Here is a 25,944-nt window from a genome sequence, read left to right as displayed (position 1 = left end):
ATTTGACCCTGTGTTTAGGTGTAGTGGTGCTTTTTTTGGGATAAAATGTCTGTATCAGCCTATTTGGTGCCAACACAGAAAGATAATCCCTATCTTTGAATTTTGATAAATTAAGAAAATTTCAATGGATGGAAGGATCGGCAAAGTGGCTCAGTCAATGAACCAATAATACCTCCACAATTGTCAATTAGAGGAACCTAAATAATTGCCCATCACAGTATTATCCACTAGCAGGCATTGCCACTTGCCATTACGAAAGAGACTTCCACTTGCTTATTACTCATACTTTATCATTTTACATGTCCAAGTCTTGTCAACACAACGTCTGTAGTGGTCCCACTTTCTCTATAAAGTTATGCCAGGTGGCACTTAATGACAAATAGATTCATGCCACTTTTTTCTTTCAATTTTCAGTGTGTTAAGTGAGATTATTAGTCCAAAAGAAACACGTACTAAACGGCGAAGTTATTATTTTCTTTATAAAGATTTACATTTCAATAATTCACTTTTTATTTTTTTGGTAATAAGTTCAATAATTCATTTTCCTTTTATCCAGACTTATTCATTTCATGGGTTAAAAATTGGTATTTACAATATTTTTGTTTCTTCATGTTATCTTTTTTTTTTTTTTAAGTTATTTCTTGCTTGTAATATATACATATTTTTAATAAATTAATAAATTGAAAGTTTGAGAAAATCAAATGTGTAGAAAGATATTTGAATCCTTAAGGAAACACGGGTTTGGTCCAGCAATTGAATCATCTAAATGCAAATTACATGCAATGATGGAATAGGAAGAGATAACTGGCGGCTATGCACTAAAGCAAGCAACTTTTAAGAATTAGGAAAAACTAATTAAATTGATAATTTTAGGAGATAAAAGAGTACTTTAAAAGTAGTGAAGGGCATGAAGTAGGGTAAGAAAAATGCCCCATTACGTTGCATATTCCCCTAGGCATAAAGGTATAAGAGCACTACTATTTTATTTTTATTTTATATTTTTTTTTTGCCCTCATTATATTCTAAATTACAAAATCAAAAGGGACAGCAGAATTTTTCCCTTTGTCATCATTTTTAGTGTGTATTTTGGGTTTGGGGTTTAGGAATCACATGTCATAGTTAGAGAACCACATGTTAAAGTAGATGCCTTTACAAATAAGAATTTTTATCCTTTTCTCCATAGTCTATTATGCGCATATATATATATATATATATGTATATATATCACACATATATGTAATTTACTTTCTCAATTATCAAAAAAAATATATTTGTAATTTACTTTCTTGAAAGCATGTGACTTTTCTAGATGCAACTCTACCGTTAGTTAAGCCTTTTAAAGCTTTGTCACCAACTTATAAAGTTGATATTGTTTAGCCACCAAAAAAAAAAAAAAAAAAAAAAACCACAAAAACTAAATTAAATATGTAGGAAATAGAAACTTAAAAGGTGTGTGATTAATCCCAAGAATCCTCTCTCTCTCTTTTTTTTTTTTTTTTTTTTGGGAGGGTCAAATTTTATTTATATTTTTTTAGTTTTATCATAATTATATTTAAATTCTATATTTTTAAAAAATCATCACTAATATTTTTTTAATTTTCTATATTTATCAAAAAAATCTATTTATCAGTTTTTTTTATTAATGTTTACAATCACAAACTATAAAAAAATTAAAAATCAATATTTTTTAATGAATAATACTGTAAAAATACTATTAAAATTTTCAATTGTTAAAATTAATTACTACAAACTGATAACTAAAGTTTAAATGATGACATTTCAAAACCTAAAATTTAACAAATTACAATAAAATTGAAAAAATCCATATATATATATATATATATATATTGTTTGGGTGACTGATTGGTGAGTGTCAAACAAATAATATTTCTTCGCGACCCGGAAGCTGGGCCCAGATATTGGGCGTTAATAAAAGAGAAAAGGACAGGACCCACCTTGGGTAGGTCCCAGGTAGAGGTAGATAGCCCATAGCCGCACAAAAGCATAGGGATGATAATCTGAATGGTGTTGAAAAAGAGTGCGTCCCAATGCAAAACGCAACCAACGGCAACGAGTTAGGGAAGTGTGGTGTACGTCTCTGCAGGCAATATTTTCTGTCCGTCACTTTCCGTGGACCCCACGACCTCCTGCACGCCTTCCCCTTTCTTCTCTTTATTTTCTCTTTTAATTTTGTTTGGGCCTACAAAGGGCTAACAAACAAACCTCTGCTTTACTACTCGGCCCATCCATGCCTTCTAGGAGAAACAGAGAGAAGACGCACGGTGGGCCCCAACCACAATTTTATCCAATTTTTTTCTTTTCTTTTATCCTTACAATAAAAAAGAAAATATAGAAAAAAAAAGTTAAATAATATATTAATTTTATTATTAATAAGTACCACTGATAATAAATAATATTTTTTAAAAATTATTATTTTAATTTCTTTTCAAACTTTCAAGTTTATTGGATAATTGGAATAATTACGCAATAACAACAATAATGTTAGTGAGAAGCACAACTTCAAGAATACCAAAAAAAAAAAAAAAAAAAATTTGATTGCATCAAGAAGCAAGGATCAACTTAAACCAATAAGCAATCTATTTACTCGAAAAAGGAAAAAAAAAATAAAAGGTTGGAAAGTACTGCATTAAAAAAAGAAAAATTGTATATCTAACTTGTTTAAACATGTTTTCCTTTCGTATTTTTAATTCTCAATTGTTCAAGATTCACACTCGGAGTAGAAGTATCATATTATATATTCACTCACTAGTACTATATAAGCATATACAGCACTTCCCGAGTAGCATATATTTTTTTATTGTTTATAATTATCCATATCTAACCTAGCTAGCCACTACTGGAAGCTTAATTAATTTTCCCAAAACATATAATCGAGGCTCTTAGAAAGTATATGGACCCAGTGATTCAATGTTGCAGGGACAAACACACGTGGTCTCTTAACTCTCCTCCATAAAGAATCTAATTAATTTTTTGGTAAAGCACACAAGCTCAAGTTTGGGACCTGGGTACCCACTATTCTCCATCTTGTCTTTAAAGTATAATCCTGCCAAGAAAGCTAGCTATTATATATCACAATCATATATAGCATATATACCAAGATCGAAACAAACTGGCTAAGGCACAAAAATGCATGTTTCAGCTTTGTATTTTATAATCTTTTATCTTTTTTTTTTTTAATCTTTATTCACCATTAATATATGATATCATTTCAAATCGTTATTAAAGAAGCAAAATAAACCCAGTGAAAAAAATAATAATAATAACTGTTTCTTAAAATGAAATGAAACAGAAATATTACCGATGGGACAAAAAAACCTCATCCATTTCAGCTACACAAACAAAAACTTTTAGGCAATGGCAAAGTTTGAATTAATTTGATCCCAAAAAAAAAAAAAAAAAAAAAACTATTTGTGAATATAAATAAATATTGATGAGCATTTGTACTAGTCTTATCGAAATTGTAAAAGTTTGCAAAACGACAATGGAATGGAGACGAAATAGAGTTAAAGGGAGAACGTAGGGTGAGGTCAGCATATGTCCTACAAGTGCGTGCGTTTTATTACTACGAGCGCAGGGGTTGGCAGAGAGAGCTTCATGTGATCAACTACTCCAAGAGGAGTCACGACAAAACACCAAGAGAAAAAAAGTAGACCATTTCACAATTTGACAAAAATAAATCTGTTTTAGACTTCATCGTGAGAGCTTGATTGCAAGGCAAAGAGTTTTAAACAAAAAAAACAAATAACTCATAGTTTTGGTAAAAATATCAATCAAAGCGGCTGCCTTGCTGTCAAAACGACACATTCTCATGCACAAACACGCCTCCCTTTTTTTCCTCTCTTTGAAAAGCAACTTCCAAACGGAACTCTTTGATCTTTCCCTTTTAAAGCCAAGAGCCTTTTTTCTTTTCTTGTTCATTTCTATTAATCACCTTTTTTCAATCTTTGCCAAGTTGCTAATTCGTGTCGATTTTTGAAGGCTCCTAACTAGATAAAGAGGAAGTGACAGAGTGAAAATTGATGGTATGAATGAAAAATCCCCACCATCACAGAAAAAGTAGAGTTTAGACTATATATCTATGTTATATGAATTTTCATATCTTTGATTTATTTAACAATTATTATTATTGTGATGATGATGATGATGATAGTTATTCTTAATAGGAAGTAGCAAAAGCAATTGATGACAGATTGTGGTCTAAGACAATGCAGAGCATAGAGACACACACAGTTCTTCAGTAGTGATTTTTTGGTGTGAATGGCAGGGGATTGTACTTGTCTTCTCTTGGTCCATCACATGGCTTGCATGCGGCTTGTTATGATGGGGAATTGGGCCTTATTCTAGTTGTAACAAATCAGAGCAAAGTGAGAAAACCAACTTTTTGTTTTACTACTTGCCCTTTTAGTAGTGGTGTTTCAGAATGGAGGCCACAGAGATTTAGTATAAGATTACCGATTTCAATCTGTCTGAGACTACAATAATTTTTCTTTTCCTATTGATTTCTGTTGTGATATGGATAGAGAGAAAGAGGCATATTTGTTGAGTAAATCGGACAACCTTTTGCAGCGATTTATGGTGGTTTCTGCATAATATTTTACTCCAATAGGTTGAGGTAAAGTTTCTTAAATTCCTTATCTCTGAATAAGTTCGTAATATACGTATATATATTTCTTTCCTCTTATGTTAATTTTTGGACATTCTTTTCCTCTTTGGCAGACATTGATTAACATTACTTTTTGGGATCGAGAATTAGTTTTGCTAAAAGGGGAGTTATGCTGAGAAATAGATCAAGAGCAGTGACCAGCAAGCAAGCTTTAATGGCTGATCACAGCTCTCAACCATCTCCAGCCCAAAACTACACAAAACCCATTCAATCTTTCTTTGGTTCTCCAAGGTTCAGAGCTTTTACAATGAAGGGTTTCCCTGAAACTGGTGTTCTGATGAGTCCCACTTCAATCCTTGACAACAAACCCATTTCTCCCTTTGGGAACTCCTTTTCATATAGCAAAAGCCAATCCATATCTCCCAAGTTTCTCCAAGAAAACAAACAGTCATGGACCAAAGCAGGGACAAAAGGCATTGGTCTCGCTCTAATTGACCCGTTGAATGATGAAACAATTCAAAATTGTTCTACTAAATCCGGTAGTGGGAAGGTTCTGTTTGGAACCAAGCTTAGAGTTCAAATCCCAACTTTGCAAACCTCTACACTTTATCCAATTGAATCTCCAAAATCTCCAGCTGATTTCGGAACCAAGACCCGGTATTCACATATATCTGCAATTGGGTCTCCCAATTCGAGCTCCCAAACAAAGGATTCTCCTGGAGTTTTGACAACTTGTATCTCAATGAGCGATATGGAGCATTCTGAGGAATACACATGCGTTATATCTCATGGACCAAACCCAAGAACAACTCGCATATTTGATAATTGTATTGTAGAGAGCTTCTATTCATTATCGGATAAGTCCAACTCTGTCTCTCAGAACTTCCTCAGCTTCTGCTACACTTGCAAGAAGAATCTTGAGCAGGAAAATGACATTTACATTTACAGGTTTGCGTCCAACAATGCCCTCATTCTGAGAGTTACTTTTTGATGTTAGAAAGCCAGTACTATGGTTCAGTATTTCCTTTCTGACAACGTCAAAGAACAAACCTTTATTTTTATTTTTATTTTATTATTTTTTAATTTTTTTTTTGGGGTTATCATCTGTCATGCAGAGGTGAAAAAGCCTTTTGTAGCCACGAATGTCGCCACCAAGAAATGCTCTTAGATGGAGTTGGGAATACAGAATTTGATGATGCCCATAGGAATTGTTCTTGAAATCTCTCTTTTTTGTGGCCTACTCTTTTTCTTTTAGAGCTGTCAAAAAGTAATATCGAATTCACCATTCTTGATTGTAAGCATTTGAGGATGATTGATTTTAGGGAGTAAAAAAAAAAGTTAGCGCAGTATGGCCTCCTATATTTTATTTTTTTTTTTTTTTCATTTAAATTTTTGTACTTTTTCTATGCTCTTGACCCTCTCTCCCCTGCAGATAGAGATAAAGGAGAGGATGAGATATTTGTAGAAAATGGTTTTCTTTATCAAGTACTGACTTTGATTGCTTCTGGGATTCTCCCATCGTTTTTTGGCTTTCAGCGAATGATGATGTATGAGTGAAAATGGAAAAACCTTAATTTATTCGCATTGATCATCACAATTATTATCATACACACAGATCAATGACAATTTTTCTCCCCTTTGTGCCTTATCCTTTCTGCTCATGCTTATTTTGTCTTTTGGTTGGGTAGATATATTCTGAAGACTTTTTTTTTTTTTTTTAACATTAGAGTTCTTTTTCTTTCTTGGACGTTATTATATGACATTAGAGTTGCAGGGAAGAAAAACGATTTATTCAACGAATAAATATAAGTTTTACAAATAACTTTGCTCCTAATATAACATGCTTAGCTCATAAAACCTTTTCTTCTACGCCACGACTAGAAATAGCCCTAGGCCACAAGGCACGAAATTGCCAAAGCTAAGATCTATAGGTGAGAAAACTAAAAGTTGGGTTTTTCCAGAAGGGATTGGATGTTTTTAACGCTTTGCCTTGGAAAATCCATGATAATTTATCTAGTAACAATGTCTTTAGACTTGCCACGCATTTGAAGACTTGGCTTTGCAATGAAATTTCAGCCATCCTCATTCCAATATGAAAATCTAATCTACAAGTTCGGTCAACAGTTTTGTCCCTAGGCCACTTCATCAACAAATATACTACGTTTACGTCCAAAAATAAAACGGAGAAATTTTGCGCAAGTTACCACGCTCATAGAAATCCACAAAACCTTCAAACACTGGGTAGCACCGATTTCAAAAGCCAAAAATGTTATGATCCTGAATCTCCACTTCTCTGTAAGAGGCACATCTATGCTTTAATGGATGCCATTTTTATAGATTTTTGGACAACCAGACTTCATTTGAGGACTGTCAGAATCATCAAGCAACATGTTTGATTTTGGTTACGAAATATGTTGATGTTCTATGCAAAAAGAACACCAAAGTAAATTCGACGCAATCTTGGACCTTATATCACAGGTCATTACACGAGTAGTTACCCACAATAACACCAACTAAATTTTACTCAATCCTCTTATAGTGTGGCACGATATTATCAGAAACTGCAAATTGGCTCGTAGGACTAACATAAACAATAAACATTTGATACAACCACTTGAAACAATTAACATAAACTTATAAACTAACACTCAAAAGGACTAACATATAAGTCCAAAGGTAAGATAACAAAAGATCAAAATGATTTAAGTCACACATTAAAACTAGCATTTAGAACTATGAACTCCCGGTACAAAAAACAAAAAAAGCAATAAAAACGAGACATAAACCAGGCTTCAACACAAGCGACAATGTAGATAAAACTGCACTTGGCTCCTTTGAGGAACTACCATATGAATCTAACTAGATCCATTGCGAACATATCCCACTAATGATCCTTCGTACTTCTTCCACTGGCATCCTGCTTCATATATTGAGAACAAATCAGACCCAACATAATCATACAATAAAAATGCAGGTAGAAAATAAAAAGGTAAAAGGTCTAAGAGGTAACACCTTATAAGTAGTTGGCATGGCCACCGATCACCAATGAAAGAAAGCCCTGCGAGGACTATGATAAAAGAAGCAAGAACCGCTCAGAAGAAGAACTAATAGGGGGTTTCAGCTGAAAAGACTACAAGACAGAGCAACATGGACTGACGCTACGAACTGAAGAAGCAAAATTAGCAAAAGAACTACCATCACTACCCCTTCCCACTTTTCTTTCTTAAAAAACAGAAAAGATGGTGAACGGGAAAGATACCCTCCAAGAGTACAAGTAAACAGAGTTAGATTGTTACGAAAAGAAGGAAAGAAAGTCATGTTGAGTATAGTCGATTGATTTGGGCAGCCAATTTAGGCAAGGCGGACCAAGCAAAAGAGAAGTTAACAGACAACCTAAGCACCAATTGAACAAGAAAAAAGATACTAACCAATGTCTAGTGAATTTGAGAAGGAGGCAAGACATCAAAGAAACGAAAGGAAACTGAAAAAGGGAAAATGAAGACCTACAGATTTCTGTATGAGCAGAAGGCTAAAGATTCTACAATGCAACAGTATATACATGGTATCTCAAACGAATCTCAAACTCTGAAACATTAGTGAAAACTCACAAATTTGTGAGGAAAAACTATCAAGGAGCTATATCATCAATTTCAACATTATATTAGCCTCAACATATATAGAGTAATAAGTTGTTCCATCACTTGCCGGAGTGCAGGCAACCATTCACTTAAAAGCATATTCCATGCTATTAATTTGCTTCTCCTTCCTGAAAATTTAGGGTCAGTTCCATCCACATTGCCTACCATTCCCCTATTGTTAATTGAGCATCCATCACTGAAAACCAACTCCACACCAAACTCACCAATTCTCAGTGTAAACTCCAGATTGTAGACCACCAGCGCAAGAGTCTACTTGCAATACCACCACAAAACGCTAAAATAAAGTCCTACAGGCTTGCTCTACCTACCAATTTATTCACTCTATATACAATCTGAAACTAAACTAGTTTGCACAGAACACTTATTTACAGGAGAGGACACAATGACCCCCCCCCGGGCTTCATTCACTGAGGATGTCAAGATTAAGAATGCGACGCAGGGTCTTGGTCGCACATTCAGCACTAAGGAAGAGATCTCTTTTAGAAGGGTTATGCTCCCTAGTTGGAGATGGGGGAGCAGACTTAGCCATTGGGTGCATTTCAATCTCGGGGGCTGAACCAGGCAACTCCAGCGACACGGTTCTCTTTGGCCGGACGGAAAATTTGGGTATGGGTAACGAACTGGGTGGTGGTGAGTTTGAGTATGCGGGACCAGCCCAGAGCTCAGAAAACGAAAGTGTTTCTTCCGAAACCTCTTCACTAAAATGTTTCCCTTTATCAGAAGCATTGACATTGATAGCAATTGGAGTGCTTTTGGCCTTTGTTAAACTGCGAGTTTTGTTATCAGAGTGTGAATAAAGGGAAGGTATAGGTGTTTTTGGAGAAGAACATGCCCGTTTGGATACAGGGCTGGTACAAGCCTTGAACGGGGTTGGAAGTAGACCAGCAGCAGATTGAAAACTCCGGCAGTTTATCCCTCTAAAGTCTCTAGAAGGTGACGAACCATACCGAGCAGGCCCCTGTGGCTTGCCCCGGCTGTAGTATTGGTTCCTATGTTGAGCCACAACAACAAGCGTCTCCATTGTAAAATCAACAACTCCACGATTTTAATAAAGTTCCTCAAGTTGGTCCGAATCAAAGTAAGCGTGATCCACTAGATCCACTTCTACAACTCAACCCAGGGTTGAAAAAACCTTGCTAACGACCATAAATTTGGGTTCTAGTTCTAACAGGTATAAAAAGTACTAATACCACTAGATCTTCTCCGTAATAGATACAAATCAAACATCGACGACAGTTTCAAAACAACAAACCGATCGATTTCTTCATAAACTTGTTGATGTAGCAAACAAATCAAAAAGTCAGAACCCAATTTGATTTACAGATACAAGTCATCCAACTCTCCCCAATTTGATTCACAGATACAAGTCATCCAACTCTCTAAGTCACTGTAATTGGAAAAAAAAAAACCAAAACATAGGCAGAAATGAAATCTTGTTCGTTTTCAAAAGGAAAAATTTCAGAAAAATCTCAGAAAAAACGAAAAACAGAATCAAACAAAGTCTCTAGCAAGCAAAAGTCTGATAATTTCATTTTCATGCTCATTTTCTTACCGAACAAGCGAGAAAGTTGAAAACGAAACGGAGATGGAGATCTGGTAGAAAGATCGGTTAGATCAAAAAGACTTTAAGCAATGCTCTTCTTCTTCCTTCGATTATTCTAGAGCTGTTTTTTTTTTTTTTGTTTTTTTGTTTTTTTTTTTTTTTTTTTTTGCGTAAAATGAAAATTTTGATTGCGATTATTTGAGGAAAAACCTGAAATGGGAAATTGAGCATGTAGAGGCTTTGAACCAGAATCCGCGGATCTGAAATGACTCTCACAGTCGTATTTAAATATCGTACAGGTACTGCGTGAACCACACTGTAGAGAAAAGAAAAATAAAGTACTGTGTAGTTAACTAAATGGGCCTCGATTTGACTGTATTTACGATAGTATCACCCTTCGGCATTTGACATTTTCACCCCCCAAGCGGAGAGCATCTGTGCGCCCAATGTCCATCCTTTACCCTTTCTATATATTAAAAAAAAAAAAAAAAGACGAAAAACTCACCATTGTGGTACAGATAATAAAATGTTGAAATGAAAAAATAAATATGACAGGAAGAAAGAAAAAATATATATATATATATTTATTCGTCCCGGAGAATTGGAGGATATATAAGTCATTTAACATTTTTATCCACAGCTTTTTAAGTTCATATGATCGTTGAGTTATGGAATGAGTAGGGACCCGTGGAGGCAAAGTCGCAAGTAAAGCGTAGGAAGGGGATGAAGTAAAGGCAAGTTGGAAACGGGAAACGTGGGTGAAGAGATAGATAGGACGAATAGATAAGACGTAAAAGAGTATTGTTTGGGAATCGGAATAGTATAGTATGAAACAAGATTTCACAGGTGTCGCCGTGTCGGTTCTTTGTATACAGAGTACTTCCTTCCACTGGTAGCTAGCTTGCAAGTGGTACTGCTATGCGGTGACATAAGAAATTAAAAGTCGGTTGTCATTGGCCACACCAACTTAGTGTCCATTTTTGTAGAAAGAATAAGAGATAAAAGAAAAAGGAATATCTGAGGTGCTTTCTTTGCTTGGTGGGTTTAAAAAGTGGAAGAAAGAATTAAAAAAAAAAAAACAAAACAAAACAAAAAAAAAAAAAACAAAACAAAACAAAAAAAAAAAAACAAAAAACTGTAAAAGAATACGTTTTTATTCTTTTATTTTGCACGCCGAATTGGATTCGCTAACCAACTCCTGAAAAACATTTCGTCGTTTATCTTAATTTGGGCTATTTATTTATTTTTTACTTTTTCTCGGATACATTAAATCTGCCATGTATCCAACTCAAATTACTTTTAAAACAATAAAGTATTTTTTTCATTTCGATCTTAATTTTATAAGAGATACTAGTCATCGTGTGATATTCATGATCAAGGTGGCCTCTTTTTTTTTTTATTATTATTATCATTTCATGTTCTCCAATACGGTAATTGTCAAATTGTGAATTGTGAAGGTCGTTTATGACTCTTTTCATACTGTACGTAGTGTGAATTCCCTTTTTACCTAGAAAAATTTAAAGTATGAAATCCCTCTATTTGTGGTTTATTTGCTTTTAATTGTAAAAGTAAGCATTCAAACTTAATTAAAGAAATTTCTAAAACCATTTTGAAAATAGTTGATAAACACGATGTGCCCTTCAAAGAATAACACTTTTTAGTCTTTTACCAACTCGATTTGAGTTCAAATCACTCATAAAAAGAAAAAAAAAATAATATATACAACTTTAACTTTTAGGCTTTGGGAAACTTTGGTCCTAATAGTTGCACTGGCACTTTAACCCATCACAAAAGTAGAAGAAAAAATGATGCTCCGACAAAGGAAATTGTATTTTATGTGGTCTGTTTTCGTTAAACATCGGTTTCATGGATCAAAGAAAATCAAAAAGATGGTATTTCTTTCACATTTTGGTAATAGCTAGACTAGACTAGTTGTCAGCAAAAAAATCAAAAAAAAAAAAAAAAAAGGGGCTAAACTAGACTAGTAGTAGTAGATACTAGGTAGCAAACAACAAATGCATGCTCTGTTACATGACGTTGTTAAATCGTTCCGTATGGTATGAATACATAAAAATTAAAAGCAGCTTTATATTTATATATTTACACACGCATCTCAGCTGAACATATTTATATACTAAAGCTAGGAGTGCATTGCACATGTTGTTGTTATTGAAATGTGAATTTTAAATTTTTATTATATAAATTGGTTATCATAATTTATGATGATAAATAACCAAAAAAAAAATAAATTTATTACTGTTTTTCACAGTTTAGTTATTATTTATATTTCTTCATTAAAAAAAAGGTTGGACGTCGCAACTTAAGCATTAATGACATTTGGTTAATCGGTTGCTGTGCACAAATAAATTTGCAACCATTATTTCTTTTTCTAGTGCTATACATAGCACCAGTTAATTAGTAGCTCAAATCCAATCCCGTTCAGAACTTGATCAGGGGCAGTTTGCAGGATCAAACTTTGGGCCCAACGCCCAATACATGGGAATCTTATTTTATTTTAGTTATTTATTTTTTTTGGAAAAAAAAAAAAAAGTTGATTGAAGTGGGAATTTTATAAAGCAAATCCAAGAAAAAGTTTGTTCCCTTAAGCCTGCTGCGACCGCGACGATTCCCCTCTTTGGTCTCTGAGATATTATAATGGTAAATTGTAAGTAACGAATCGCTCTCAAGACCTTCCCTTCCCTGTGACTGATTCTCTGCGCTCCTTCCAATTCCGTAACATAAGCAAAGAATCTCTTTCTCTCCCTCAAGTCTCTGACCCTTACAAACGAAGAGACAAAAAGGCTGAAATCAAAAGCTATTTTATTTTCCAATTTCTTAGTTGTTGATGATGAAGGTCCACCCAGCCCTAAAGAAGAGGAACATCGCTTCTCCCTACGACGTCGCTTCCTCTTCCACCCTAAAGAAACTCAGAAAACTGCCTCACGTTTTCGCTAAAGTTCTCCAGCTACCTTTCCATTCAAACGCCGACGTTTCCGTCCAAGAAACCTCCGATTCTTTCCGTTTCACCGTCGCAACCACCCGAGATTCCACCCACGCCGGTTTCCGCGCCCACGCGGTTGAGATCTATCCCGGCGTCATCAAGATTAATGTGGTCAGAGGAACGGACGGCGCCGATGTTTCAGTAGATGATCAGCTGAATCTCTGGAGGTATCGGCTCCCGGCTTCTACGAAGCCAGAGATGGCAAGCGCGAGATGTAATGGTCAAGAATTGGTTGTGATAGTGCCGAAGGAAGTGAATTCCGAAGACATGATTGGTTTGAAAGATCAAGAAGATGGAGAGGTTAGGGGTGAAGAAAATGGGAAAGTTATCATGGTTCAGTAGAAAAACAATTAAATCTTTCTTTTTCTCTTGAAAATTTTAATTAGTTCAACTCTCGCATAAAATTATGCTTTACTTTTTCTTGCAATTATGCGTAAATAGATACTGTACTTAATTACATGCCTACATGATATAAAATTATCTATGCAAGCAAAATTAGCCAATGTGTTTTGTTAGCCGAAAGTAAATATAACTAATGGAATTAAGGTCCTCTGCTTTTTCCTTTTTACTTCCTCTTTTTCTTTTTTTTTTCAAAAAAAATTCTCAGTGATCCTGGTCCTGAATAATTGGGCAGTTTGCTTTGACATGCACATGATAATAAACTCTCTCGCTATTTGTGTGTGGCTTGATTTGATCTGTACACATACGTAATATAATATATACATATACACGCGTATATATTATATACACGGTTTCTAAGCCAACTTATATTCAAGAAAACAACAATTTCGGTTAAATGCGTTTGGTTGAAAAAATTAATTTAATAGACAAGTTTTAATACTTTTAAAGGGCGCATTAATGAGACAAATATATATATATATATATATATCAATTGACAGGCTGAAGGTTACGTCGATAAATCAAGCTTTATTACCGACATAGACAAAGCGGTACAGTCAATTCGGACCTAATTAAATTTACGGATTTGTCAAAAATCAAAATGTGGATTATACATTTTTGGTTTTCTCAGTCCTCATAACTTCTCAAATGATTTGGTTTTAGGTTACAAATATATGCTTATGTTTCTCTCTCTAATACATTGGTATGAATATTAAAGATAGGAATACAAAACTCTGAGAGCATCAGAATTTTTTTTCCCATTTAGACATACTGTTTAACAGTGGGAGGTGTAGTACAAATACAACTTGTGTCCCACCTACTTGTTTTTTAATGAATACGGAGTTTCCTGCATGTGCATGCCGCTGGGCTATAAAGGAATCTGTGTAATGATTATTACTCAGTACATTTGGTGACAAAAACAAGTCGACAACAGCTACAAATTAAGCACGGAACTCACCCGAAAAATTAATTATTATTTCCTATGATATAATTTCTCTGCTGGACTCGTTTAAATTTATAGTACCCACTAGAATCATCAAATTCGCCATCAATCAATATTACGACTATGAAATTATGAATTGAAAAACTTAAAAATAAAAAATAAACTTACGAATTTGAAACTAGTAAATAAAATCATGCCATTAGACGGATATTGTTAGATGGCTACTTCCCTCATCCGAAAAGTTGTTCTTTTTCTATCTTTGTATCATGGCATAGATTCCATGGAAATTGAGAGGTCCCAGAATTGGCCTGCTTTTATCTATCTTGTGCGTACTGCCATGCATTATGACTTATCCTTCTCCTTGAAATGACAACTACTGATTGAAAATTGGAATTGACTCAAACAAAAAAAACAAAAAAATATGACTGGAATGTCCATTAGGTAGAAAAGAGAGGAAGTTCCACTTTGGGATCTTCAAATATACTCTACTCGTTTCCCTATTTCACTTTGACTAAGACGCATATATGCATACACACATATATATAGCCAAACAAATACATTATATAATTAACATTTGATGTGCGAATTGGGTTTTATTGAGTAAATCGAAAGGTCCCATGCCCATTATCAGAACTATATATATAAATGTATATATACACCATATTCACACGTATGAACATTCTATAGTTTGGGTTGTGCTTATGCCCCAAAGTTGGTATAATCCAATCTCCAGCAATATAATTTGGAAACGACTTGGGCCGGATCGAGAATGTGGTATGAGATGGACTTGAATAAGATTATATGGGTAATGGACTTGTCGCCACTTGCCGCCCAGAGAGAGAGAGAGAGAGAGAGAGAGAGAGAGATGGACAGAGAAACACTGACGATGATGTGTCAGATAGCTGTAAGCCTAAGTATGTATGTGTAACACGTGGTGAATTCTATTGTAGTTAGATGCCTTTAGAAACACATCGCAACCCCCAAGTGTCGGACACGGTGACACTCCACATTTCAACACATAAACTGGCCACCACCTGTAAATTAACTTCCAACCCGAGTCCACCACGCATACACTTTGCAAATCCGGGTGTCGATTTCTCACTCACAATACCAAGTACAAATCACCAATCTATATAATACCCATTATTATTCACGCAGATTTACACAACCATATAGGATCAATTTCCTTCCTTTTTGTTTTGCTTATCAACCTTGTGAAGAAAACGAAATCATGAGCCAACGACAGCCGCAGAGGCCTCTTGCTGACCAGGTTTCTGAGAGAGAACCGGTCAAATATGGTGATGTTTTCAACGTGTCCGGCGAATTAGCCTCCAAACCAATTGCGCCCAGGGATGCAGCCGCCATGCAAGCTGCTGAGAACGCAGCTCTAGGAAAGACTCAGAGAGGTGGTCCAGCAGCCGTCATGCAGTCAGCGGCTAACATCAACGAGCAAGCCGGTGTTGTTAGCCACAACCAAGCCACAGACGTTGCAAGAAACCAAGGAGTCTCTGTTTCTGAGGTGGACGTTGGCGGCAACCGCTTTGTAAGAGAAGACGTTGGTGGACAGGTTTTGCAATTAACTCTCTTATCAATATCATATTCTCCAAGTGTTCAAATCGAAGTGTCATTTGTTAGTAGTATGGTTGATTTTTAGTTTTTTACATTTAAAATCAATGATGGTTGTTACATTAAAATATGTGACTTTTATAAATTACAGGTTGTGGGTGAATATGTTGAGCCCCATATGACGACCAGGTCAACAGGAGCGGTTCTTGACCGCAATGCGATCACAATCGGTGAAGTCCTGGAGGCCACCGCTCTTTCCATCGGAGACAAACCGGTGGATCAGAGTGACGCTGCTGCGATTCAAGCCGCGGAGGTGAGAGCCACTGGGAATAACGAAATCCTCCCAGGCGGTGTAGGTGCGACAGCTCAGACCGCTGCTACTCATAACACTCGCACCATGTCCGATGGCGACAAGACCAGAGTCTCTGATGTTTTAGCGGTAATATTACATTATTTAATTTGCGTTAATGATATTCTAATTAAATTTTTGATGAAAAATTATTTTTGGCATGTTTGATTTTGTTTTATGGGTGGTACTTAACTAGGATGCAACTACAAAGCTGCCATCGGACAAAGCTGTGACAAGAGAAGATGCCGAAGGCGTAATTGGAGCGGAGATTAGGAACAACACTAATATGAGTACTACTCCCGGTGGAGTTGCGGCGTCAATGGCTGCAGCTGCGAGGATTAACCAGAACATATGAATTCATTTAATCATATAATTACATGCATGGTTTTCGACTGCTTTGTGTAGGTTTTTCGCTTTGGGTATTTGCTTTTGGCTTTATATATATATATATATATATATATAGATACACACTCATATGTACGAAACCGAAATGGAGCTTATCAACTAGGTAGTACTTGTGCTTCGTAGCCTTCTGCTTTTTCCGTGGATGTGTAATATGTTAAAACATGGTTTATGTTAATGAGAAAGAGTTCCGATTTTCACCATGAATTTAATTATTTTTATTCAATTATTTGCTACTGTGTCGAATTAAAACATTCGTGTATTTGTTAGGATGATGCACAACCCACAGGGGCTACATCTTGAATGTGAAGTATTAGAAGGTAATTAAAGCGAAGACCTTCATCACATGTGACTATCATTTCGTTAATTATCTCGCATGTGACAAATTACAAATTACTATGTGGTCTGATATTCATTATTCGCAATTTTATAGGTTCTACAACTAGCGGGTTCTTTAGTAGGAAATACAAAACTTTTTATATGAGAGAATAAATCATTGCACTTGATGCTGCATGCTTTTATTTTTTTCTCAATTTATGAAAGAATAGCTGTTATTTAATTACCTATTCAATATAATACATTTTTACCATATGAAGAAATCGTACAGTATTATATCGCAGTCCGTATGCTCCTAAGCCTAACTAAAAGGATAATATTAATAATTAAAAAAAAAAAAAGAGCCTAACTAAACAATTAGGATTCTGGATTTTTTGCATCAGGCTCAGCCCAAGATGGACCTGGGTTCTGATGCATACCCAACAGGCCCGCATTGGAATGATTAGTCTGAGTAAAATGAAAGCCCGTTTCCAGCCCACAAGAAGCTATTCAATTTCAAAATTGTACTGGATATAATCTGGGGAAAGAAGGCACAGTATTTTTTTTTTTTTTTCTTTCTTTGATATTTTGATCTAAGGAAATAAGTACTCGGACAAGCAAATCTATGAAATTATATGTTTCTAACATTTTTATGATGTAAATATATTTAGTGGATCTATTAAAATCCTGAACTAGCTAATATTAAAATTTGAAGGGGAATCTTTACAATTGAAAACTTAATTATTCAATTGAGAGGGAACTATTAAGGTAGTGACAGATAAGTTCATAACTAATAATTCGGATATATATATACTAGTGGGTTATTTATGTGTATGCCAAAATAATTTTGCACAAACCTGAGAGTACAATTTGATCATATGATGCTGATAAATGAGGGAAGTTTCAGTGACTGTTGCATGGCTTGGTCTAGTTGGCTTATGGATGGGGGTTCCCAGCAAGGACACATGCTACAGCTAATCTCCAAGATCTTGTTTGTAGAAAGCTCTATAGATTGAACTGACAATTATCTATTGTGTTTTATGCTTTTCCATCTTCTTTACCCTTTCCTCTTAATAAATAGCCATTCTCATACAATATATATGATTATATAAGTTTGTGTTGTATGTAGCTTTCCTAGCTACTTCTATTTAATGCACAAAAAGCCATTTTAACTTGATCATAGTTAGGACACGAGTACTGTTTATGATAGTTTGAAATTTTGGATTTATTCTTCATCTAAAAAAAGAGATATGAATTACTTCCGTTGAAAATTTTGTAATATTTGCTTTCAAAAAATAAATAATAAAAAAAAAACCAGTTCCAGATAATTAGTATTAGATTTCAATCTTCAGGGATAACTTTACTAAATGATCCGATCAACAAATTTTAATATTTTTATCCTTCGACCCAACTTATAATTGTGTAAACATAACCTAACTCTTTGAAAAAGTAGGGTAGATTGAAATCTGACTGATTTTGAAAGCAATACATAATGTTGAAAAATAATTATATATTAATAAATCAAATCTAGAACAAAATAAATTAATTCTGACAATTGACAGGTAAACTAGATATATGATAAATATACAAATAAAAAGAAATAAAAATCAAATATTAGAGATAATGATGTTAAAATCATTGATGAAAGCGATTGCTGTTATTTCCTATTTGATAGTTATATATCGAAGATGACACTTCATATCTTTCTTTTGTACTAGATTTAGACCACTCAAAAGTATTAGTAAGCATAGTTGTTTTAGTAATTAGTAGTGACATTAACGGCCTCTTATTCACCAAAGAAAAAGACATTAACAGCCTCTTTATGATTATTTATTGTCACATTATATGGTACGGTTGGAGATTCTTATCAAGTTTCACTTTATCTTCCAAGCGTGTAGACCATTGAATGAAGCAATTGGGTTCTGTGAGAGAAACAGAAAGCAAAGCTTGTTAGAAGGACAAAACTATACAGAGATCTTAACGGGTCCTCTGTTATAGCTCTGTATGTTGACGTTGATCTCTCAGGAGCTGGTTTTTTGTTCTCTGCCAGTGGTCACACAGTGCAATGTCCTTCTCCATAACATTAAAGCAACCAACTTTATAAGCCATTTTTTTTTGTTTTTTGGATCTTTGTAAACTTAATTTTCAATATATATATATATATATATATTTATATTTTGAAAATTTAACAATCTTTTCTTCTTTTTATCATTTACAATAATATCTCTTTTATAATTATGATCTTTTATTTTTTTTAATTTACAACTTTACAAATAAAATGTGAATGATATATTAATTTAAATTCAGCCCATTTGACAATCTTATTTAAATATATATATATATATATATATATGTTGAGTGAAATTAAGTTAAAATGATGATGATTTTGGAAGAAAAGTCCATATATATATATATATATAAATGTATTTAATGTGATGTATAGCTTGTTGTCTGCATCAATTCAAAGGGGGGGTTGATTTATGGGTGGAACTTGAACGAAATAAGGTGGTTTGGATTTTGGAGAAGAAGTGAAGCATGTTAGTTGGGTACTGGTATGGACTATGGGGGGGTTTGGATGATCATCACATACATTTAGCACCCCACCATGTGATGGTTGTCGTCATTTTGAGGTTGGTTGGACCATCCTTATTGCTTACCAGAACCATTTGCCTTTCTTAAAACCCCTTCACGTCCTCCTCCACCTCTCCTCTTCATATTTCTCAAAATTATTAGCTACAAACTCAAATCAATTAATTGGCGATATTAATTTGAATACCATTTATTAGAATTATATATACACAATACATGTATAGTTTTGATTTATTTGGAGCATATTTACATTTTATCTTAGGAATTGTTAATGACAATAACAACCTTAAAATTGATAATTTAAATCTAAATATCTAATTGAGCAGATAACAAACTTTATCATATCGTATAATTTTCAACATAAAATATGAACATGTTCTCATTAAATCAAAACTATATATACATATTTTATTTGTATGTATGTACAACTGTGTATATAATATTGCTAAGTTTGTTTCTTTCTAAGAATTTTTGGATGATGTTTTGTATCACATAAAATGAATTTATATGCATAGTAAAAGCTATTTATGTATATACAAAATAAATTTGTTTTTTGGACTGAACTTGTTTTTGGTGAATAAATACAAAATAAATTATTCTTGTGGCCTGAACTTGTTGTTAGTTTATTGAGCAGGCCGTGAAATTCATACAACAATTAAGATTACTACTGAGATAATTTGATATTTTTAATTTCTTGAGAAAAGGCTAGCTTATAATATCGTAATAAGTCGATAGAAACTGAATCCTCAAAAATCATTTCTTAACGGGGGAAAAAAAGGTGGTCAATTCGACCACAATAATTCAACTTTTTGGGACTCAGTAGCAGATATCAACAATTTTGTACTTTATCTTTGAAAAGAAGAAACTTTTGCAGTTTTATCAACTTATTAATTTTTATCTTGAAATGAAAAAAAGCAAAGAAAAAAAAAAAAAGGCATATATTCTCACACTGTGGTTCCGGGACTTGCATCTCCAAAACAACCTCTGATTAGATGATACGGATGCACCTAAGAAGAAGCACATAGACCGAGTCAGCCATAAAAAAATAATGCATAAAATTGCAGAGAATCTCTCAATATTATAATCTAAATCATTACAAAAAACTTGTTGGGCGAAAATTACCAGGATGCTACACTTCTGTAACATGTTGTTCATGCATATTTTAAAAAAAATTTGCAAGTTCTGGAACTGGTGAATCTCTGGGACCCAGCAAAATACAGACAGATCCTCACAGTGGGAGATCTTGAGAAGCCATAAAATAGTCATAGCCTTCCATCTGATTCATCACTAAACTTGTGTGATAATCAGTGGATTGGACCGACTCTAACCAATCCATTATATCTTATACAATATAAACAATGTGGAGTTGAATATTATTTTATTGATCATATTCAATTTTTATATATATATATGTTGAAATAGCCTCCAAAAATTGTCTTTGTGGGATGCTTTTTTTTACTTTTTATTTTTCCTTTTTATTTATTTTTGGAAGAGCTCTGTGGGATGCTCTTGCCAGTTTGCATGTGCACCAACTTTCTTAAATCCTAATTGGTGCCCTTTTCTTTTAACCTTTTGATTACGTTATCTTTATCTTCACGCGCTACTTAGCACGTGCAACCAAAACTCTTGTCTTTTTATTTCATTTTTTATTTTTTGACTATTTATTATTTCAATTTAAAATACATTAGTACCAATTACTATACATATAAGTTATGTGCAATGTGGTAATTTAATTTCTTACTTAAAAAATGTTCACTGTTTTTTTAAAGTAACACTTTTGATATTAGATGTAGTATAAAAAATCAAAATATAAGTATTTCTAATTAATATTTATCGTCTCAACATGAATTTTTTTGTTTTCATCACTATTAATGTACATAATTAAATTAAAAATTTTGTTAATTCTAAAACAAAAGGATTTTATTAATTATCACCGCTGATAGTTATAATCACTGCTAACATGATAGTAACATTTTTGGGACAACGACGTAAGTCAAATGTTATTTGGATCCTACTAATAATAATCATCATTTGGAAAAAAATTTACCGTGCTTTTGGAAGTATGGAAATTTAGTCCCTCAACTGTGACAAATAGATGCGTGTGATCAACGTGCCAAAGAGTAACGTTTCCTTAATGATTTTAGAAGTCTACAGTAATTTACGGCTGTCTAGTCGCCGTTTGATCCAAAACTGCTAACTATAAACAATGACATCAACACCCATTACACCATATAGATAGAGGCATATATACATCCCTTATTCGTGAACCTTGTCTTTCTCCCTTAAAACTTTTTTTTATATATATATATATATATATTTGTATTTTTTTCTTTGGCAACTTTCTTGGCCAATACTGAATTTTCTACTGTCTTTCTTCTCGGGAATCCGGGTTGTGTTTGTTTTTGGTGAGAAATGCCAAGCACACTGGGGAAGAACCTGAATCTCTGTTTCACAAAGATCAAGCTTCCTTTAGCTTCCCAATCCACTGCCATGAATCAAATACCAACCCCACCACCAAATCACCAACATAGTCATCACAGCCGTCCATTTCCCACCACCACCACCACTTCCACATCCATCTTGATCAAAAACTTCAACTCCCTCTATGAATACACCTTCGACTCCACCACCTCCAAATCCCTCACCCAATCTCCTTCCTCCCTCTCCACCTCCTCCTCTATCTCCGAAACCCCTCCGGCCGCCGCCGATTTCGCAACCGCATTCGCCTCCCAACGCTTCTTCTTCTCCACTCCCGGCCGCTCCAACTCCATCATAGAATCCACCTCACCATCCACAGCTGGTGGCGGCGCCGCCCCGGACCCCTCCACCTTAGAGCTCGACCACACGCTCTTCAACAACAGCGTCGCCGTGCCTACGTTGTCACCCGATCCCTACACGGACTTCCGGCGGTCCATGCAGGAGATGGTGGAGGCGCGTGAGCTCATGGATGTGAAGAAATCCAATTGGGAGTTCTTGCATGAGCTTCTCTTGTGTTACCTTGCACTTAACCCTAAAAGCACTCACAAATTCATCATCGGAGCTTTTTCCGATCTTCTTGTCAGTCTCATGCCACCGCACTCCGATTCAGAAGGCCTACAGGAAAATGACTTCGTCGCCGCCGCCACAGCCGCAGCCGCCGGTGTATGTGAGATTTCACGGCAGTGCACGTAAAAATATTGTGGGTGACAAAAAAATATTAGTAAAATTAATTACTAGTCTTTGTTCACCATCATATGATATAAAAATATTATTTAGAAATAATTAATATAAATATGAATTAGGAGCCAAAAATTATGCTGGTCCCCCTATGTGTCCTTTGGCATGTGGCCTCTTGGTCCTTTAGACATATATATATAACTTTTTTTTTTTACTATGTTTTTTTTTTTGGGGTACATTTGAGTATGGTTTTGGGTTGTTTCGAATATTGTGTGATAGATTCTGTTGGGGAAAAAGAATTCTTAAAGCCCTTTAACTAGGACGACCTCTAAATATTATACCATTAACGTACAAGTTATACATGCAATCAGGAAAAGATCAATGATCAACATTATAGTACATACCCTAAAACATGTAAAAGTTGGTAAATATATTTGTTTTCCTAATCTGCATTCCGTGGATATTAGGTTGTATTTCGCTTGAAAACTTAGGAACCTTTTAACCATCCCTAACATGACACTTAGCCCCAGCTATATATTTCCACTATTAATTGAAAATGCAAAATAGGGTGGGATATTTAGGTAATTTTCTGTATATCCCATTCAAAATGGAAAATAGGAATATAGGAAGCAGTATAAATACAAAGCATATAAGGATGAATTTTCAGAGTTTAATCATTTCATAATAATCCAAAACCATTGTACTCTTAAGTCACGAGAAGGTCTTAGTATAATGTTCAAAAATTTCTAGGGAAATCGAAAATTAAATAAGTGAAAACCACACTTTATTTATAAATCAATTTGAAGCTCATAGGAAATTGTGAATTTAATTATTTCATTATGTATGCCTCAAAAGAAGCTTCTCCGAACATGTACGGGTAATTAGGAAATTAAGAGTCAAAAGTCATAAAAAATTGAATATTAATAAGTAGAATTATTATCATAAATGATTTTGCAATTATTGAAGTTTTCGTGTCAGGATATTGTTTTCCCATGGTCAATTTTGTTTCCAATTGCCGCTTGTGCACAAGTTATATTCACTTGTCCTTGTCAGCTTTCTAATCGGTTCAACTGCAAAGCACAACAAAATTTACTGCATTGGGAGCAGAAGACATGTTGGGTGCGAACCTTCAAACAGCAAATCCCGTGCTTCTATGGCTTGTAAACGAAGTAACATATATATATATATATATACATACATTTATTTATTTACAAGTATAATTTTTTTTTTTTTTTCATTCCTGTATCCCATCAAATGGGGACGGTATACTCATCACGTTACATTTATGAAAGGAAGTACAATTGTTTCAAATTTAAATTGAAAAATGGGCATTGAAAAAAGAAAATGTACAGCAAATAGAATAGCAGCAATTGGACGTCAGTTAGATAATAAAGATTCAATGTCTATTACGTTAAGATCGCAACCAGACAACAATTTTTGTACCAACTTTGGACAAATTTCAAATCATCATCCAGACAACAATATTTGTGCCAACTTTGGACAAATTTTAAATCATCATAAAGCAGTGCTGCCGAACTCAGAGACGCCAGGAATCTTGCTTTTTCGTATCACCTTTTTTTTCGTTTTTTGTTTTTGTTTTTACACTTCTTAGGTTACAAATTTAACGAGAGTTAAATTAGTAAATACCACTCCCAAACTAACTGTCTACTTGCAGCAATTAGGCATGTCCATTGTATTTATCATAAGCTACAAGCTCACAGGCAAGAAGAGCTCGTTCTTGTTGTTCAGCGTTAAAAAGGCTCCGACCGTTAAACCATGACTCATCAACATGAAGCCCACTACGACCTACATTTTCAAATATTATTATACGATAAATGCCTGAACATGTACTTGCATTTTCGTGGGCTGCTTCAGCCCATCGTTAACATTCATGAGTCATGACCCAATCTAGACGCAGCGCAAGCCCATATTAGAAAAAACCCAGCCATGAAAATTAAAGTTCCAAATTAGCATGATCCCATCGAAGAAACGTTAATAACAATTTCAAACTTGAAAATCCTCAATTCCTTTCAACGATATTCAAGATGGTAACACAGCTTTAGAAAATTCAACGAAAGGGGAAAAAAAAAAAAAAAAAAAGTCGCAGATCATCACAACAAATCTCTTAAAGCATAATGCAAAAAAGTAAGGTGTTGAAATAACTTTAATTGTCAAAAAAAAAAAAGGATCCAAATTCTCAAGTAAAAACCACAATTGAACATTCCCGGGGTTACGCTATAAGCTAATACAAATCATCGCCTTAAAATAAACAGCATGGGAAAAAAAATTATAAAAAAAACCCAGATTTATCGTTTCTTGGAGACACCAACAGTCTTTCCCCTGCGACCAGTGGTCTTAGTGTGTTGTCCACGAACACGAAGACCCCAGTAGTGTCGAAGACCACGGTGATTCCTGCCAAACAATCATATCACCAATTACATTATATAACAAAACACAAACAGAGTGAAATCTCCATCATGCTCAAAATGCATGGCTATAGAGATGCAAATATGCGAAAAATGCTTTACTTAAACAAACCTGATCTTCTTCAATCGCTCAAGGTCATCCCTCAGCTTCATGTCCAATGCATTGGATACAACTTGGGAATATCTTCCATCCTTGTAGTCCTTCTTCCTGTTCAGAAACCAGTCTGGAATTTTGAATTGCCTTGGATTTGCAACAATCACCATCAGGTTATCAAGCTCCGCGGCTGATAGTTCACCAGCTCTACATACAAGCGATCAAGTTTAAAACCCAGAATTTCAAATTTCAAGATAAAAAAAAAAATCGTCAAGGGAATGAGAACCCAAATTGCAAGGTTAATACCATATATTAACAATCTAATCCAAATAAAATGAGAGATCCAGATATAAAATTAGAATTGCGATCAGAGGGAACAATTTTAGAAGTCTTAAAAACGTATTCAAGCCAAATAACTTTGATTTAAGACGATAAATAGTCTAATCATTTATCATTAAAATCGGCTAAAAAGAGAGTTTTTTTTTTTTTTTTTTTTTCCAATTATAAAAGGGTTAGAGAAGCTGACCTTTTGTTCATGTCGACATCAGCTTTTTTGCAGACGATGTTGGCGAAACGGCGACCAATACCTTTAATGGAGGTCAGAGCAAACATAATCTTCTGCTTCCCATCCACGTTCGTGTTCAGCACACGAAGTATATGCTGGAAATCTTCGTTTGCAACCAGCGACTACATACATGCAGCGAAAACACCATTAATAAAATAACATTAACTAGAGAGAGAGAGAGAGAGAGATATATATCAAGAAGGTAGGATCAGTCACCATGGTAAGGGTTTTGAATCTTAAGCAGGTCTTCGTCTGTTGAAGCGCCGAGGACGATGACGATGACGATGACGATGACGACTGACGAAAGCTTCGA

The 25,944-nt window shown here is 34.6% G+C and overlaps 6 protein-coding genes across 9 annotated transcripts; 4 read left to right on the top strand and 2 right to left on the bottom strand.

Moving 5' to 3' along the window:
* The first annotated feature begins 3,884 nt into the window (after window positions 1-3,884).
* LOC107425965 (FCS-Like Zinc finger 8) lies at window positions 3,885-6,129 on the top strand. 3 transcript variants are annotated; one of them, XM_025076925.3, is made up of 5 exons: window positions 3,885-4,043; window positions 4,185-4,385; window positions 4,542-4,633; window positions 4,769-5,572; window positions 5,740-6,129. In XM_025076925.3, exons 4-5 carry the CDS (start codon window positions 4,794-4,796, stop codon window positions 5,840-5,842), a joined length of 882 nt encoding a protein of 293 aa, XP_024932693.2. In that variant the 5' UTR covers window positions 3,885-4,043; window positions 4,185-4,385; window positions 4,542-4,633; window positions 4,769-4,793; the 3' UTR covers window positions 5,843-6,129. The 3 variants fall into 3 exon arrangements, with proteins under 3 accessions (XP_024932693.2, XP_015891526.2, XP_015891525.2); XM_016036040.4 differs by having other exon boundaries at window positions 4,738-5,572; XM_016036039.4 differs by having other exon boundaries at window positions 3,921-4,077; window positions 4,185-4,633; window positions 4,738-5,572.
* Window positions 6,130-7,175: 1,046 nt separating this feature from the next.
* On the bottom strand, window positions 7,176-10,156 carry LOC107425967 (uncharacterized). Of its 2 annotated transcripts, none has more exons than XM_048480209.2 (3): window positions 9,836-10,156; window positions 7,637-9,670; window positions 7,176-7,544 (listed from the first exon to the last, which is right to left on the bottom strand). In XM_048480209.2, the coding sequence occupies exon 2, from the start codon at window positions 9,302-9,304 to the stop codon at window positions 8,684-8,686; it is 621 nt and encodes a 206-aa protein (XP_048336166.2). In that variant the 5' UTR covers window positions 9,305-9,670; window positions 9,836-10,156; the 3' UTR covers window positions 7,176-7,544; window positions 7,637-8,683. The 2 variants fall into 2 exon arrangements, with proteins under 2 accessions (XP_048336166.2, XP_048336164.2); XM_048480207.2 differs by having other exon boundaries at window positions 7,176-7,541.
* Window positions 10,157-12,674: 2,518 nt separating this feature from the next.
* LOC107425951 (uncharacterized) lies at window positions 12,675-13,169 on the top strand. The gene has a single exon (XM_016036026.2). It carries the CDS (start codon window positions 12,675-12,677, stop codon window positions 13,167-13,169), a length of 495 nt encoding a protein of 164 aa, XP_015891512.2.
* A 2,156-nt stretch (window positions 13,170-15,325) lies between these two features.
* On the top strand, window positions 15,326-16,693 carry LOC107425959 (late embryogenesis abundant protein D-34). The gene is made up of 3 exons (XM_016036031.4): window positions 15,326-15,736; window positions 15,887-16,174; window positions 16,281-16,693. The coding sequence occupies exons 1-3, from the start codon at window positions 15,401-15,403 to the stop codon at window positions 16,437-16,439; spliced, it is 783 nt and encodes a 260-aa protein (XP_015891517.2). The 5' UTR covers window positions 15,326-15,400; the 3' UTR covers window positions 16,440-16,693.
* Window positions 16,694-21,645: 4,952 nt separating this feature from the next.
* LOC107426422 (transcription repressor OFP16) lies at window positions 21,646-22,758 on the top strand. Its single transcript, XM_016036611.4, has one exon. It carries the CDS (start codon window positions 21,803-21,805, stop codon window positions 22,559-22,561), a length of 759 nt encoding a protein of 252 aa, XP_015892097.3. The 5' UTR covers window positions 21,646-21,802; the 3' UTR covers window positions 22,562-22,758.
* A 1,913-nt stretch (window positions 22,759-24,671) lies between these two features.
* Window positions 24,672-25,910, bottom strand: LOC107426418 (small ribosomal subunit protein uS13z/uS13y/uS13x). Its single transcript, XM_016036606.4, has 4 exons — window positions 25,848-25,910; window positions 25,593-25,753; window positions 25,085-25,273; window positions 24,672-24,958 (listed from the first exon to the last, which is right to left on the bottom strand). The coding sequence occupies exons 1-4, from the start codon at window positions 25,848-25,850 to the stop codon at window positions 24,853-24,855; spliced, it is 459 nt and encodes a 152-aa protein (XP_015892092.3). The 5' UTR covers window positions 25,851-25,910; the 3' UTR covers window positions 24,672-24,852.
* Between the last annotated feature and the right edge of the window lie 34 nt (window positions 25,911-25,944).

The sequence above is a fragment of the Ziziphus jujuba genome, chromosome 9 (genome assembly GCF_031755915.1).
Source record: "Ziziphus jujuba cultivar Dongzao chromosome 9, ASM3175591v1".
Classification (NCBI taxonomy): domain Eukaryota; kingdom Viridiplantae; phylum Streptophyta; class Magnoliopsida; order Rosales; family Rhamnaceae; genus Ziziphus; species Ziziphus jujuba.
The sequence above is the reverse complement of the archived record's forward strand: the minus strand, read 5'-3'. Positions and strand labels throughout refer to the sequence as shown.